The following is a 16,938-nucleotide window of genomic DNA, read 5'->3' as shown; positions in this document are numbered from 1 at the left end:
CATAGTGTTATAACTGAGGATAGGTAACACTGGAACTCCGAATGCTATTTAATTTTTTCGTCTTCATGCAGAGGTCAATTTTTGGGACACAATAAATGAGGAAAAACCCAATCATGCTGTTCAGCATAAAAGACTTCTGTGCCTAAAGCAGCTAACCAGGAACAAATGTAAACAAGTGGCCATATTAACACATTACAATTAACTCTGTTGGACTGCCTGTCTTATTCTTCTAGTAGAAAGGTTTTATTTTGTTTAATTTGCCATTTGTAACCTAGTGCATGCTCCTACCTCTTGCAATAGGAATCGATTTGGCACTGAATCAAGAGTTGTAGAGCCAAACTTCTAAAAGTGATATTTTCTACTTAGGTTTCTAACTCTAATTTTAATAAGTGTCTCATTTTCTACTTATATTTAAGTCAGGGGAGCTTAGGTTTTTAAAATCTCTGTCTGCACAAGGATGTGTTTTACTCACAGTCCTGAGTAGCTAAACTGTTCTGACATTTTTACCAGTTCTCTTAAAGGATTTTTCTCTTAAGAATACAGTCATAAATTTGTATACAGAGGACACTTGGAAATCACCCAGGATTTCCCAGGAATTTTTCATGAGGGGTTTGTCCTGCTGTTTCATAATAAATTGGATTTTGTGGAAGTAGGTTTTTCCCAACAAATAACCCTAGTAAAAATCACTGATTTCAAGTGATGTGCAGCCCTTTAAGTGAATCTGATAGAACAGTAAGTAGGTATGCAGACTAGATAGTCCCCAGAATAACAAATAAAGAAATGGAGCAAAGTCTGCTGCTCTGTATTTCGCTTGGGTAAAGGCCTGTCAGTGTGTTGGGAGTGCAGCTACTATTTCATTTGTACTCCTGGGACAGAGCAGAATCAGAGCAGTTACAGCATCTGGTGAGTCAAGAGAAATGTTTCATTTTAACTGAATATTAGCAAAAAGCATACTATGGAAAGGTGAAAATCAATATTAGTACTATTAGCAAACGCTTTCTGATGGCAGCATGGGCACAGTAATTTTGCATTAAGAGGCTAAAAAAAATCATGTTTGAGAAGTACTTAAACTATCCTTTGTATATCAAAAGTATATGCTAAACAAAAAGGCTGAGATCTTAGATACACATTTAGCCAAGACAGATGTTAACTTGTAGCCCCATTGGACCTGGTTCTTACGTTCAGGAGGGCTCTATCCTGGCTTTTCTTGTTATTGTGAAGAGACTTTAAAACCAGCATTTGGAAGAGGAAAAAAAAAAGTAATTAAAGCATTCCCAGGAAGGGACCTGAGCATGGCTGTAGAAATAACCAGGCCTGACTGTTAACGAGAACATTATTATGTATTATTTTGTGAGTTGTTCCATTTGATTTCAAAGGGACAAAAGTTACCAGCCAAGGGTTATGAAAAATCTAAACCTCCTTGGTTGCGAGGTCTGCAGGTTCTTTGTCCTCAGTTAAATTTCTGTTTTAATACAGAAAATATCACTGATGTATTTTGCACTGGTATGAGATTCGAAGAAGGTTAACTCATACTGAAACTTCTGCGCAGCACTTCCGTGCTGAGATGGTAAAGGAGAGTTATTGTGCAGGGAAGCTTCCAATTAAGCAGAAAAGGGAGTTGGTTTGCTTTTTGAAATAACATTTGACATACACACGGTAAAATATGAAAACTATTAGTAGGAAGTTAATCAGTTCATTCGCGTGGTTTCAGGTCTTCTCAGCTAGACAGCATTTGTAGCTTGTGCTATGAAACTTCCAGCCAGCTGCCATGTATTAAAGATACTAATAAACCTGACTCTGTTGTTCCACTTCACCTTTCATCTAGGTATTTGTTTACACAACAGCAAGTTAACTTGTGTACTTTAGATACTGGTGTAGCTAAAGAGCAGTAATATTTCGTTATTATTTTTCCTGGAGGAGACATAGCTGTAATGGATGCATCTTAAACAATGAACTGTGACGTTTCAGTAGTATTTTACTGTAATTTAGAGGTAAATATTTTAAATAATACCTTTTATTTAACTGTAAAATTATAAAAACCCATAGATTATGTATTTAATTTAATTATCAGGTCTGTTACCTGGCACAAGCCCCTCTTACAAAGCCTTTACCAAAGGTAGTACTTTGCAGCCCCTGCTTACCTTGCCTTGCCCATTCCTGAAGTAACTTTAGATAATTAAATTCCCTGTGCTGGAGAACAAGGCTTCTTAGGCATTCCTGATTTTTGTCTGGCCTTAGATCTTAAATCTGGAGTTGAAAAGAAACAATTTTTTTGTTTGATTAGCTGTTCTTCCCCTCTCAGATTTTTTTCCTTTTTTTTTTTTAATTAAATCACAAAGGTTTGAGGTTTTTCTGCCCTCCCTTAGCTCTAAAATAGAGAAAAGGTTTGATACTTAATGTAGACTAAAAATATTTTCAGACACATAGTTTCCAGTGTTGAAAAGCAAAAAGCTTGCTTAGTCACATTTCAGTACATGTCCTTCTTATAAGGAGCTCTTATTATAATAAATCAGTATAAGTTTATACAGTCGAACAGTGAATACATAGATATCTGTAACTGTGAAATACACACTGTGCTTATTATCAGTAGCCTTTTGTAGCCGTGTATGCCACTTGTTTAATTGGTTTATGGTTTCTGGTATGTCTGTGCTGCTGTCACCCTCAAAGACAGGAAAACATTTTAAACAGAGTCAGGGACTGCCATGTAGAGAAGAAATGTATTTAGGTAAAGGCTTTTTGTGAGTGGATGTTTAGTTTGAAATGTGATTCATTTCAGCCTAGGAATAAAAACTTATTTTTTACGAAGATGTAAAGGACGTGAATAAGGATGTCGAGGTTCTTATTTCTTTATTAGGAAATAATAATACTGGAGAACTGCTTACAAACCTACCAGAAGAAGGCAGCAGGAGAAATAATTGGAAAATAGCCTTCTCAAGGCACTGAAGTGATGAAGTCGTCTGGTTTGGTAGTATCTGGAGTGGGCATCAGACAGCAGAGCTCTTGGAAAACCAGCAAAATCTTCTCCTTATTCAGTTTTTTTTTTTTTTTTGGTGAGCCCTTCCATTGGATAATGGTACCTCAGATTAGCTGTGCTTAATGTAAAAGCCACTAATCAACAGCAAGAAGGTGTGACTAAAATTAACAGTCATCCCACAAGCCTGCAGCTTAAACAAGGGGCAGGAATCAAATGATTGGACAGAAGTGTAATAAACAGATCAAAGCAATTATTTACCCAGAATTAAGCTGTAGGAAAAAATTAATTCATGCTGGCTTTAAATAGAAAGGTTATTTAAGGTAAAATGTGCTATTGTAGCAAATTCTGTCTGCTGCAAGATTGGAGCAGACTGTTGGTGACTTTGTGGTGAGTGTTTTCATGTCGTCTTTGCCACGATCTTTAGTGCAGGGATTATTTGAAATGCTGACCAAAGGCTTTCAGCATCTCTTCAGCTGCCGGTTTATCGAGGAATAATACCTGCTCATATGTGGCCTCAAAATATCAAAGATATTTTGATGTAGTGGATAAAACAAATTAATTGCATAGTATTAAATACAGCAGGAGTAAAAGGGAAGACTTTACACTTGGTAAGAAACTTGCTACCTTCTTTAATGTTGTCATCCTGAAACTGAAGCTATCATTCCTGAATACTGAGAAATGTGTCAAAGGAAGGGGTTTTGCCTGTTTTCTCAGACAGCAAAAGCAAAACAAAAAAGAAAAAAAAACCCATATATTTTTCTACTGCAGTCTCTTTACATATCTCTGTTATGGACATTTTGAAATGATATAAAAGAAGATAATGGCTAATCAGATCCTTTAAGCATAGTGTGGGAGTTTAAAAGGGAAACCACAAACTCTTTATCAATTCCAATGAGCTCGTCTTCAGTGTATTGGAAGATAAGCTTTGTGCCCTGATGATTTTTTTTTTTTTTTTACTGCCGTTACTCCATAATGTTCTTGGCAAGATTGTAGGAACCTTAGTATCTCTTCAGTGCGTTTGCTGTTGTTTCAGATATCATTTTCAGCTCACACGTGTGAAGTGAAGTTGTAGAAGTATGGTGCATGTATGGCAAACTTGTCTTCTACTGCCTTCCTGGTAGGACTGTAATGCTGGTAGTGATTTAAACCACTGAAGCAAGAATGGCTAGTGGACATCTGTAGGAGCTCTTTTCCTCCCATCTCATACTATTTGAATCAACAGACGTATATTGGACCTTCCACTAGACACATGAACTACTATGATAAAAGCATAGCATTAATTTTGTACAGCAAAGGAATAATCATTTTAAAGCAATTGAAAAAACTTTGGAGAGATGTGACAGATCAAAGAGTACATTTTTCACGTGAACTGTGTTTCAGGCCAGTGAATTCAACCTCAGAAATTCCCACCAGGCATTGACCAAGGGTCTGTGATAGGTGATAAGCTGAAAAAACCAATGAGACCACTTACATCTGAAATCTGATGTTCAAGACCTTGTTGAACAGGCGCCCTAGTTGGTGAAAACATTTCAGCATCTAGAGCCCAGCTGCAGTAAAGCGCTTAGGCAAGTGGCCAGCATGAGTATATGCTTGTGCCCTATTGATTTGCACTGTACCTGGTGGGACATAAGTAGATGATTAGAGCTGACTGCCTGCCCAAGAATGCTGTAAGAGAGACTAAGTGTCCTCAACAAATGTTGACACGGAGGATGGTTTTGGTAATATTTCACAAAATCTGTGTGAGTTTGGGGGTTTTCCTCTAAATGATAATAATAATATTTAAAAATGTTGCTATTTGTTGTTAGGGACCCAGTCCCCACTGTCCAGGGCAAATATGAAGGATTAACATCCACATCAGTTTTGGGGGTGTGTGTGTGAATGCATGGGGTGAAGGGAGAGGGTAAGGTGTAGAGTTTCTGGATTGGTTTGTGGTTTTGGGGGTTTTTTTCCCCCTCTATCAAACAAGTCGTTTCAATTAATTTTACTCAGAGCACAAATTTGCTTAATTCACAGTTTAATGCTGTAAGATTTTTCTCATTGTTTGCTACTGCCCAAAGCCTGTGGGCCTGATCCTTACTTGCATCGATTTTCTTCATATGACTTCAGCAATGCAAAGCAGCCTTCAAAAGGGATTTCAATAAAAGTATAAAGTAAGAAAAAAGATTTGGTTTGAAACAAAGACCTTAACATCTGTCCAAGTCAAATTGTTATGATCAGTTCTAAATACTCATATGGATTGGACCTATACTAAAAATAAGTGCAAAACCATAGAGCTAAATACCACAAAACCATGGTTATGGATCTAAATTTTGAGCAAAGCTTATCTTTCATGAAGGATAACTGCTCCAAGTGGAGAACTTTATGAAAATCAGGCTGCATTAATGACCTCAAGCTGATGCTACAGAAGGAAAGAGCTCCAAATCACTATTGGAGGCTTTGCCCCTCTGACACTAGCAAGTGCCATGTGGTGGTGGGGATCATACCTATGTAAGATGGCAGTGTTACAAAGAGAGGGATAATGGGCTCCATGCATCTTCTCACATTTCTTGACAGCTTTCTCCCTTGCATTTCTCTTCCAGGTGAACGCCCCTTCCACTGTAACCAATGTGGAGCTTCTTTTACCCAGAAGGGGAACCTGCTGAGGCACATCAAGTTGCACTCTGGGGAGAAACCGTTCAAATGTCCCTTCTGCAGCTATGCCTGCCGTCGGAGGGACGCCCTCACAGGACACCTCAGGACGCACTCTGGTGAGCCCGCCCTGTCTTCTCTTCCCTCTTGTTTTTTCTTTTGTCATTACCATTCAGGTGAAATGGGTTATGAAAATCACTGTGTTCCTGGTGGCTCTGGGTCTGTACCATCCTCTTCAGATAGCGCAGCTATGAGCTTTGGGAAAGCCTTGGTGTGAATCAGAAAAGTTGTGGTTCAGCCACACCTCTCCTTTTGTGTGACTGAGCTCCTCTGCTGATGCTATCGTATTTCCCTTTGAACGTCTCCTTGCGTGTATCCAGGCTTTGCTCGCAGATTTTTTTGACACTTTTAGCCCCAAAGTGGCTGTGCAATTCCAAAGATCACAAAGAGTAACTGTGTGCTCTTGGAAGCCTACTTTGCAGTTCATACCAATTTCTTCATCTAATAAAGGCCGTATGCTTCTGGAATTCATACTTGTTCATCTTTCAAAATACTCCTCATTGTATTTTTGATGCAGTTACATCTCACTGTAAAGTCCTAATCCATGGCACCTACAGCACTCACCCTAGAGCAGAAGGTGTCAGAATGAGATTGGGTTTGTCTTGCCTTGCTACTTGGCAGTATCATGTCTATGTCAAGTCTACTTGATATAGTTTCTTGATAAGTTCTAAAGAAATACCCATTGCATAACTGCATGTTAGTAGTCATGTTGGTAGCTCTGATGATCAGGATCAGATGTGTTTCTAGTCCCTGTACGCTACACCAAGGGGCCACATTCTCCCCACTTACTCATTTCTGTAGGAATCTTGAGTAAGATCTTAACTTGGTGCATTTTTTTTATCTCCTAGGATGTTCAACTCCTGTGTCCAGGCCATTTATAGGAGACTGTGTTTTTCATTGTTGAATGAGCAGAGATAATTAGACTGGTTACAAGTGACAGCATTACAGATGAACTTTTCTGAGGTGTTAGCAAATGTGTGACTACTGAAACACAGTGGTTGAAGTGCAGCTGCAGACAGAAACTCTGCATGTGCAAATGTAATCATGGGGCTTCCTAACACTTCATACACATTTCTTCCACAGGGTCAGCCTCACTTCAGTAGAGGTTTCAGTTCTGTGAGTGTTATGTTGGTCTTAGGATACAGAGTTGTCTTGACATTTCCAAGAATCAGAAAGGATAAACTAGTAAGCTTCTCTAGGTAGACTTTGGAGCATGCAGGAGGCTGTATTGATGCAAACATACTGCTGACAGAAAACATGAGCTTCCAAGGGAGTGCAAGTGTGGGGCTAGGCTAAGAGAGAATTGCTTGAGAGTTGTCAGCTGAGAGGATTTGATCTGAAAGTCAAAAGGGAAAGAGTCTGTGGAACTGTGAGTTGTAATTTTCACACATCTGACCATAACCGTAGTTTCAACTTGAAATTTAGTAAAAAAGAAAACACGATAAAAATATTCACAATTAAAATAAAAAAGGGAGTTGTGACATAAAATAGCCCACATTACAAAACATGAACATTGTGGTTGAAGATTGTTTTCATAATATGAATATAGATTTTGTTACCTAGATACAACCATTGATAGAGATTGTTCGTTCTTCCTGTGTGAAAAAGTACATGGCTGATGTTTCTGCTTTTTCACATGAGGATGAAATGTAAGGGTGTGGGATTTTTCGGAAGGCACGCAAGTTCCCCTGGAGCTCCTCCCCTAACTGACTTAGCTGTGTTCAGCTGTGCCTAATTTGTAATTTTGTTTTGTTTTCACTGGAGAAAGTGTCACCCCTCTAAGCAGTCAGCTACAACAGTTTTCAGCAGAGGGCCAGCAGGAGCAGCCAAGTGCTCCCACGGTACTCTCCAAGACAATTAGAGTAGCACTCGCAGACAAAGAGTTAAAAACCTGGGATATTGCCCTAAAACTTGGCAACCACCTACACGAAGGTGAAATGCCAATCTGAATGTGAGCATGGAAGTTAAGGTGTCTTTCTGTCCCTGTCATACAGGCAAACTTGGTTGGTTTATGCATATGTATGTGAACCTGGCTCGTGGAGGAGACGGGTAGGTGTTCTCTAGAGATTTTAAACTTTCATATCAGTGTACTACACAAGCACTTTCTGCTTTAATAAAACACGCATCAAAGTCTGTAAGTAGACTTTGAAGGTATAGCAAATCTAGTAAACTTCATTGCATGTTTACATCTTCTGCTATTTCTGACCATAAAAAAAGGATATCAGATAAAATATAGAAAGAAGAGGTTGAAAACTATTTTGAAATATGAGACTTCAATGCAATTCTAATCTGATACATTTAATGTCTAAATCGAGGTGAGTCTGAAAATGTTTTTGTATTTTTAAGAGGAAAGCTCTTTAGATCAGGTCCTCGGCTAATATAGATTGGAATTACATTCCCTAAGCAAGGAAAGTACTGCTATTTTGCACCAGCTTAGAATCTGGCACATGATTTCATAAATGCAAGACCAATTTCTTTTTTTTTTTATGTTGTGTCTTCTTTCCTCCTTAAATAAGAGAGTGCTATTAATCGAAAAACCCCACTCTTCTTTCCATCCCAAGAAGGTTTTAAACTACTCTTTTTTTTTTTTTTTTTTTTTTTTTTAGTGGAAGGTAGAGTATGCAAGAAAGGAACTGAAGAATTTTTTTATATCCTTTCTTCTTCCCAGCTAGTTTGATCTGTGCATTTGAAAGCACTTTGTGTCACCACTTAGTCAGTTACACCCTCTCACTACTGCCAGTTAGTCAGTTTTTCCTGTGCTTAGTGCAGGGTTTCCGTACAGTAAGACAGGAGAAGTGGAAAAATAAGGAAAAGTAATTGCAAACAGAAATTAGCAGAAGCATTTCAGATATTTGAAATACCTGAAAGTATTATTAACTTTAAAAAATTTAATTTGTGACATGTTTTTTGGTTTGTGCTTCAGATAAATTTTTATTGTTGTTGTTCATGCTTTTTAATATTATTTCTTACTTGAAAATGTTTATAAGCATCACAATTCACATTTTTCTTTCCTTTCTTGTACAAAACAATATATTTCTATGTAAGTGTTCACAGGATGAGTGGTTAACAAAATATTACTTCGCATCTGTAATGCTGCTGCTGTTTAACCCTAAATAATTAAGGACTTATCTTGCAGTGATTTACCTCTATGATTATTTACCGTTTACTGACATACAGAGTTCTGGTGAACTCTGTGTCTATATTTTCCTCCCACATGCAGCTGCTTTGATTTCAGGAATATAATGATGCCCTCAGGACATCAGTGGGATAACGCCTGGGGAGAGATTCACGCACAGAATTACACTAAGAGGGGGCATGAGCCTCAAGGTACTTACAGGACTTTCAGATGTTGTTTTCAGAATTGACTCTGTAGTTCCACAACACAGATAATATTGGAGACGTGCCCAACTGGGCTTCCAGAATGTGAGTGTAAGGACAGGCTGTGGAGGGCTGGGGAAAAAGTTGGTAGCCCCCTCCTGAAGGATGTACTTGACAAACCAGCAGGGATTGGCTTCACCTTGCCTAGCTTTTGCTGTTTTTAAAGAGGAAAAGATCCAGGCAAAGCTGGTCTCCTCATAGCAGTCACAGAGTACCTGCTATCTCACCCTGAGGTGTGCCCATCTTCTCCAACATCTTTAGAATTGCACAACTAGACAAAGGCAGATACAAAACAGATGAGATGAATTCTACTGTGGGCTATTAATGAACAAAAAGCAGAAGTTTTAAGGAAGATTGTTGATCTGACAGATCAGTCGGATGGTTAAAGCACCTAGATCTTGATCTCTGTACTTGGAAAGATATGACATACAACCTGATGCTGTTTTACCCTGAAAAGCCAGGCATCCTCAAATGGGCATGTAAGTTAGCAGTTATGTTTTGACATGAATTTCTCCTGTGTCTGAAATGGAGCCAAGTCAGCCCTCCCCTCATAATGCTATTGTAAACATAAATGCTTTGATAGTTCTTAAAAAAAACCTCAAGGCTGCAATGATGAACAATCTGGAAAGGCCCATAGAAAACATTAGTGCATTAGGTTTCAGAGCAGGGCTTGGGCAGTAAGCCGTAAATGAGGGATAGGATCACTTGGTAAGGGGAAAACAAAACACACAATAGGTGTTCATTAAGTGAGAACCATTCATCCATCCTTTACATTAAACAAGGATGGTCCTGTGAGCAAATTATTTTGTGGATTTTTTGTTTTTTATTTCTATTTTTAAGACCGTCTCATTATGCATACAGACAGACTGGCCGCATGAAGCCTTCTCAGGCAACCTTAACTCTGGAACTTCCTGATTTTTCTGTCTTTATCTTGGCAACTTCAATCACAGTCCCTTACTGTGGGAGTATGTAAGTGTCATTCATATATGAAAGCAGTTTTACTGTTTGTTTCTTCCTTAAAAAAAAGGGTAGCCAGATCATTATTTTTTCCTGTCACAGAAGCTTTTCCTCACAATACATTTTAAAATTTGTTTGCAAGATACTTCTTTCCTTTTTAGAAAATGATTTTTTCCCCTTTTTCTGCTTTTAACAAATACTTGGTTTTTCTTCCCCCTTGCCTTCCTGCATTGCTGCTGCACGTTTTTTTACTGCCCAGCTCTTCAGTAGCACTGAACTAATAGTATCATTTTATTTGCGAAAGAGAAGCAGTGAAGCATTTGTTTTGAGAAGAAAGGCTTAGACAAAACTCCCAAAAGCATAATCTTAGCAAACTATGTACAGTGTGCAAGATAAAAGGCATGTATAATTAAAAAGGTAAATGCCCTGTTCATGGAAAGGTAGTTTAGTAACCCTTTTTATGTTTCTTGGTTCACAAGTCTATCTTTCTCATCTCTTCTCCGTAAGGACTTTCTTCTCAGCTCCTACTTTGTGGTAGTGAGCCATTCGAGATGTCCTACACACCTGCAATTGCATGACTGTTGTTGGCAGAACTGAAAAGTGTTATCTGTGTGTGTGACTGCTCAGAGGCAGAGGAAATCTGGTTCCTAATTCTGATGATGTGCCTGACCCAGTACAGGTTTGGGAGAGTCATTCCACCTGTGAGTGTCTCAGTCCAGCAGAAAAATTGGTTGAACAAGCAGAGTGCTGAAAAACACAATGCTGTGCATAAAGTCCTGCTTGTCTAAAGCCAGTGAGAATTATTGAAACAGTGGCAAGGATGGTTATTAAAAATAATGAAGAGTCAATGTGTTAAACTGCATTTTTCATCTTGAAGAGAATTTTACCGCTATTAACATCTTTACTCTCAAACGGTCGACTCTGTAACCATGTTTTTGAGAATGGGAACATCATAATTAGAAGAATCCTGGGACCTGAAATTCTCATTCCACTCTGAGCTGGACTGACTCAAACACATTGTGAATGGGAAAAACCAAAATTAAACATGAACGAGTAGGACACTGTCTGCGAAAAATGAAGCAAGTATGTGAAGAGGTGAGGGGATATTTTGCATACAAATCCTAGTTCTGCAAATAAGTTAGCAAACAGCATCTTCCTTCAGTTGTGATGAACCAGTGGGCATTTATTCTGTTGATCTGATACCTAGAGCTCTACTTAATCAGGTTTTCCTACACTGTTTCAGTTAAACTCAGTGGAATTAACCTCGTCACAAAATCATTTTGTGTTTTTTCTTATCGAACTTAAGGTTCCAAACTGTTATTAGCATGTACACAATACTGCAGCAGCTCTGGTTTCTCATTAATGCTTCCAGTACCTAGAGGCCTTCACTCTTGTGTCGTAGAGTCTATAAAATCTCTGGTATTCTACTTTCCATATTGTTTGTATGTGCGTTTTTGAAAGGTAAGATCAAAATATGTACACGAGTTGAAGTTTGGTATGCCAGGTCTTTCATCCCCTAGGCATCCTTATTTAACATCTAATCCTCTGTAGAGCCAACTTGTATCCCGTGCTTCACTAAAGCCCCATCTGAACCTGATCCTTGAAGTGGTGGGGTCATCATCACCTCCAGAGCACTACTGAGACAAGTATTAGCATCAGCTATACGAAAAGATCACCTTTTATGTCCTCATAATTATCTCACTATACAAGCTGGGTCATGCTAAGCCTTGTCTACAGAGCATAATTATCACTGAGAAACCATCTTTGATTTAAAGATGATGTAGGAACATGATCCTTCCAGAAAGAGTATATTTGAGCTTTGTTTTCAGGGGAACTTGTGAAAACATATGGTGTTCACAAGAAGTGTTCACTTTTTGTTTATCAGACTTAAAAGTCTTTAAATTCCATAACGATTCTCTCTTATCTGTGGTAGTTATGGATCAATCTTTGACTGTTTAGCTCGGGAGGTTTGTTTTCGACAGATATGACAGAGAAATAGGAGTAGTGGTCCTGGCAAGTAGAGGTAAATGTGCTGTGTACCGGCCTCATGAATATCTCTCTCTCTTAGTTCTGGGTATCAGCTTTTTTCCCTTGTTCTTTTTTTTTTTTTCCCCCTCTCTGCTCCCTCCCCCCCACTCCCCGGGGCGTGTGATTGAGATGACGGGGAACAGATGCTGTGCGGCTCCCAGCTTCTCATGGTGCCCCAGTGTCAGCAAGAGATGCCCTGTTCCTTTAGTGCTTGGGGGCTGCCTGTAAATTGGCTGAACAGAGGCTCATCCACTCTGCTAGCGATGAGACACACCAATACCATGGGAGTATCCTCATTCTAAATATCAGTTCGCAGCAAGATTAGTAAGTGCTAAGTTTATCGTGGTATCTGTGAGACAAGTCTTGTGCCTCCTGCTTATATCTCTCGGTGGAACGTGGCTTTGCTACGTCTCTGCCACCTGCAGGTCTACCAGCAAGTCCTCCCTTCTTTAGCAGGCAGAAGGGGGAAAGCAGGTCTGGAGGGAGGTTGTACTTTCTCCTTGTTTTCCCTGATCATCCAAGTTTCCTCTCCTTAATGAGAAGGGTGGCAGAATTATGTGCTTGGTGTCAGGTTAAGTCTCTGGACCCTTGGCAAGGAAGAGTTTTGTGTTAAGGTAGGAAGTCCGGAACCACAAAATGTGGAAGAAGATGAAGTACTAATGCCCCAACACTGCAGTTTCACCATGAAGGAAGGTTCCCCAGGGCAGATTTCAGTTCTGCAGTGCAATAAGGCCCTCATAAAGAGGGGACAGGCTGTCCTTTGCCCTTTTCTTCAGACCTCCTGAACCTGCTGTCACCTCATCCAGAAGGTCAGATAGCACCACAGTACTTAGGGGTAACGAGGTCCTTGTATAGACAGCATCAGCAACATAGTGTAAGATTCACATGGGATCATCCCTCATTAGTTTTGACCAGTTCCTTTCTTCCTCAGGGGATGCCTGTGCCAAGACGGAAGTGTGTGTTTGGGACAGGACTGCTGAATTCCAGTTTTCTGCATGTTTTCTTCTCTCCTCCATGTTAGCAATTCACATTGTGGCATCATCAGCCAGATTCTGTCTCCTTGTGTTGCCTTGGGCCATATTCAGACCGAAGGAAGCACCTGGTCCTGCCCTACTGGGCTGCAATTTTGAGAGAAAATGGACAGTTTTCCACTTCTGGGTGATGCCAGTTCTTATGCCAGCCATCCTGCTTTGGAGGAGCAAACGAGATGCTGACTTCCTTTTTCCTGTGGCCTTTTATTCTGTCACAGTACTATATGTGGGATTTCACTGGCATCAAAAAAGCAGATGAATGTGATAAGACTTCTGCATGTAGAGCAGCAGTCCTTCTAAACAGCACACCTAACCTGTTTTTTAAATATCCAGGGAGACTGTGTTTCTCTCGCCTCCATAGGGAGACAATTCCACTTCCCATCTGCTTTTTATAGCTGTGACTCTCATCCTGATACTTAACCTAAACTATCCTTTCTTTTGCCACAGATTGTTGCTCTTCCTAACACTGCCTTCTGTGACTGTAACTCCTGTGCTCAGTTCACACTGTGATAGGCTGTAGTCATATGTCTGGCATTGATTCTATTCTAGTCTGTCTTTACCTTCCAGTCCTCTCATCTCTTTTCCTATTATTAATTTGAATTTTTTGCTACTCTTATTCACTCATTTATGAGGGACCTAAATTGCAAAGTCATTTTACACTTTGGAGACACGGGCCAGTACAGATGCAGACCCCTTAACCTCATCTCTGCCTCAGTTGCCTGTCAGTGAGAATGAAATAAAGAGCACTTCTCAACCTTGTCATTATGGTGAGAGGGCAGGATGCAGAAATGATCGCAGGGCACATGCACATTGCTGCAGTGAAGGTCATGTAAGTATGTAGCAGAGTATTCTAGTGCTGCTGGTGCCCCTGCTGCATAGCATTGCATATTATCTCCTTAGTTTTACTTAGCCTTTGTGCAATAATGAAATGAGATAATTACAAAGTGGAAGGAATAATAACTTCGTATTGTTACTATAACCACTGAGGTATTATACACTGATAGTGGTGTGATTATCTTAGACACAATAGTAAGGTGATTATTAATAATGTGAAAGGACTTACTACTTAGCCTGCAATTTTTGTCTTGTTTCTTTTATGAACCCTGTCTATTTCATCAGCCCAAAGCCTGTGTGAAGTGGGTATGTGTTGTTGCCTCACTGTTATCCATTTTTCAGTGAAGAGAAAACGAAACAGGAAAAAGCCCTATGAGACTCAATTTGCAAATTCAGGTACCTAAGTATCAAGGTAGCTTCATATGAATTACTTGCGTTTCTTCACCAGAACTGCTATGGGCAGGCTGGCAGGTGAGGGTCAAGTAGCTTAGGTATTTAAAGATGGGTAGTCCTTTGCTCCTTTAAGTTCAAGCTATAGAGGCCTCTTTTGGCCTTGTTTTCCTTGTCATCAAGGATTCTTTTACAAATCCAATATTTTTATGCTTGAGTTGGCATACGTACATACAAAGCCAGAATTTAAGGTGCAGCTGTAAATACAGGTGTTGCATGACCAGGCTCCAGACTGTCTTTGGGAACTGGGTGTCTCATGTTAGAATAAGCTTGAAGGACATGGTGCAGTGCATCAGGAGTTCTCCTGTTCCAGAAGCAGTCTTCTGAAGTAGCTGCAGTGGTTTTTGCAGAACAGAGATCCAAGAGGTGACTGAAAGCTTTCCTGTGCACTTGAGATGAGAATGTGGTTTTGACTTGACGAAGCCATGTCTCGGCAAAACTAGGACCCTTTCTGGCATGTACAGCAAAGTACCACAGCAACAGCAGCTCTAAGAAGGAAAAAAGGGGTTTGGTTCTTTCCCCACCCCCCCCCCCCCCACCCCCCCCCCCCACCCCCACCCCCCCACCCCCACCCCCCCCCCCCGAGAAAATAATTTTCAAGGGCAAAAAGCTTTTGCATATTGTCTTTGAGGAAAGGAGATCCAGCATTTGGAGCTGGCCTTTGTCGGTTCTTGAAGGAGTTTGTGAAATCTTTCAGCTTGAGAATATTTGAGCTTGGAACCAATGGTGGTTTGAGGCCATCTTTCACTGCTATCTCAGAGTTGTTTTATGGGGCAGTGTGAAATGGAGAACTACCACTGACATTTTTGATAATACATGAGTGCTTTAAAGTGTAAGAGAAGTATTTTTGCCATCTGGAAAAGAAGCCAAGGGAAACTAAAGGCGGGGGAAAAAAAAACCCAGTTAACAACACACTATAGCAGAGCTGCAGAAAGCTGCCACTGATACATTCTCTCAAGCTCTCAGCAACCTGTAATTATGAATTGGCTTACAGCTAAGATATTGATAGATATCACTTAAGAAAGAAAATGAGAATGTCTAGGTTTTTTTACAGTGAACCTGTACTGAACTCTGTGTGACTCTCCTCCTATTTATAACCCTGTGTGAAGTTCAAGGAAACTTGTCCTGGAGGTTTCCCATGAGAGGGAACTGTGTTTTTACCTGACTAAAGCTCTCTGGATATTTTCCCATTTTTTATTTGATCTAAGTGTGAACTTTCTCCACCCTCTGCCCCTCCTTCCTTTCTGGAGTGGTTAGAGAGGTTGATTACAGCCAGGATTACACAAGAGATGCCAGTTGCACACATGTTTTGCATAACTGTGCTGTGTTGATTTCAGACAGGGTGCCCCAAGTTCCCTCCGTGCCTTGCAACAGAGAGTCAAGATCTCTATCTTCATTCCTGAAGCTGGAGAAATGCTGTTGAGGCCCTGCCTGTTGAAACTTTGACAAAGAGCACCTGGCTGGGACACTCCCCAACCACCCAGTTATCTGTACGCTGCAAAGCACTCACTTTCAGAAAAACCTCTACTTAAATGTCGTTTGTTCTTTTTGTATTAAATATGCAAGAGTCGCTGTACCTCTGTGGGGAACACTGTGAGGAATCAGTGGGGTAGTGTAATTTAGAAGGATTTTCAGTGTAAGGCAAGAGAGTTGCCCAGGATGCTGCTGCTGCTGTGAGACAACTCCTGCCCAGAGGGCCAGCTACTCTGTATTAAGAATGCGGGAATGTGCTCCCCAAGCACATGTCTCTTCTCTCCATTCCAGTGAGATAGGCATGGATGCTGTCACATGTTGAGGGCCCATGGTGAGGATCCTGTCTGGAAAATTAAGACAAGCTCATCCTAGGGCTGATTTTGGGGCCAGTTCACCATGGCTCTTAGCCTCAAAAGCACTGAGGTCTGCTTGATTTCTGCAAGAATTAGGGTCTTTGACAGTCTGGGCATTAGCCTGTGTTTCTGTTCTGTTTGCTGGGAAATAGGTACTTTCTTCCTCCTGCCTCTCAGTTTGGAGTGGAAGGCTAGGACAGCACAGTCTCGTCCCAGCCCAAGAGGACCAGGGCACTTCTGAGCTGCCTATGGCATGGTACCGTATCATGGGATAGAGCTGGTCTCACAGGTAGGCAGAGGCCAGGCTATTTAAGGGCTTCAAGCTCTTAGTAGAAAATAAATTACATGCAACGGATACACTGCTGAGAATCTGTTGATGAAATTTTTATATAGAAAAGCAACATGGGCCATAGACTCTCTCACTTGGATACCCTTCATGTACATGCATTTTGCTCGTCTCCTTGGAGACAGTGGCTTGTCTGAGAGCAGCTAGCCTTGGCTAGGAAAGGCCTGACATTTCTGGTTTGTGAGATGACGCCGTGCTGCTGAATTTTCCAACAACCACAGAGGCATGATTTGATATGAGCATAAGCAGCTCTGTACAAGGTTATCTATCGAGTGAGCATCTCTGTAATACCTCTCTGGGGACACTGCTTGAGTCCCTGGTGCGCAAGACAGATTTGACAATACCCAAAGAGAGCCTAGCGATCCCCATCCCTCAGATATCAGAAACGTTTGTGAAATTTCTCCCTTCTCTTTCCCTCTTCCAAAG

At 40.5% G+C, this 16,938-nt stretch overlaps 1 protein-coding gene across 12 annotated transcripts in view; it reads left to right on the top strand.

The window, feature by feature from the left end:
* IKZF2 (IKAROS family zinc finger 2) overlaps window positions 1-16,938 on the top strand; it is a 114,979-nt gene that overhangs the window by 66,800 nt on the left and 31,241 nt on the right. For all 12 annotated transcript variants that reach the window (XM_075094055.1, XM_075094058.1, XM_075094050.1 and 9 more), the window contains one exon: window positions 5,554-5,721. In XM_075094055.1, coding sequence (XP_074950156.1) covers window positions 5,554-5,721 — 168 coding nt within the window. The remainder of the gene's footprint in view (window positions 1-5,553; window positions 5,722-16,938) is intronic.

The sequence above is a fragment of the Phalacrocorax aristotelis genome, chromosome 5 (genome assembly GCF_949628215.1).
Source record: "Phalacrocorax aristotelis chromosome 5, bGulAri2.1, whole genome shotgun sequence".
Taxonomy (NCBI): domain Eukaryota; kingdom Metazoa; phylum Chordata; class Aves; order Suliformes; family Phalacrocoracidae; genus Phalacrocorax; species Phalacrocorax aristotelis.
This window is presented reverse-complemented; position numbering and strand designations above follow the sequence as displayed.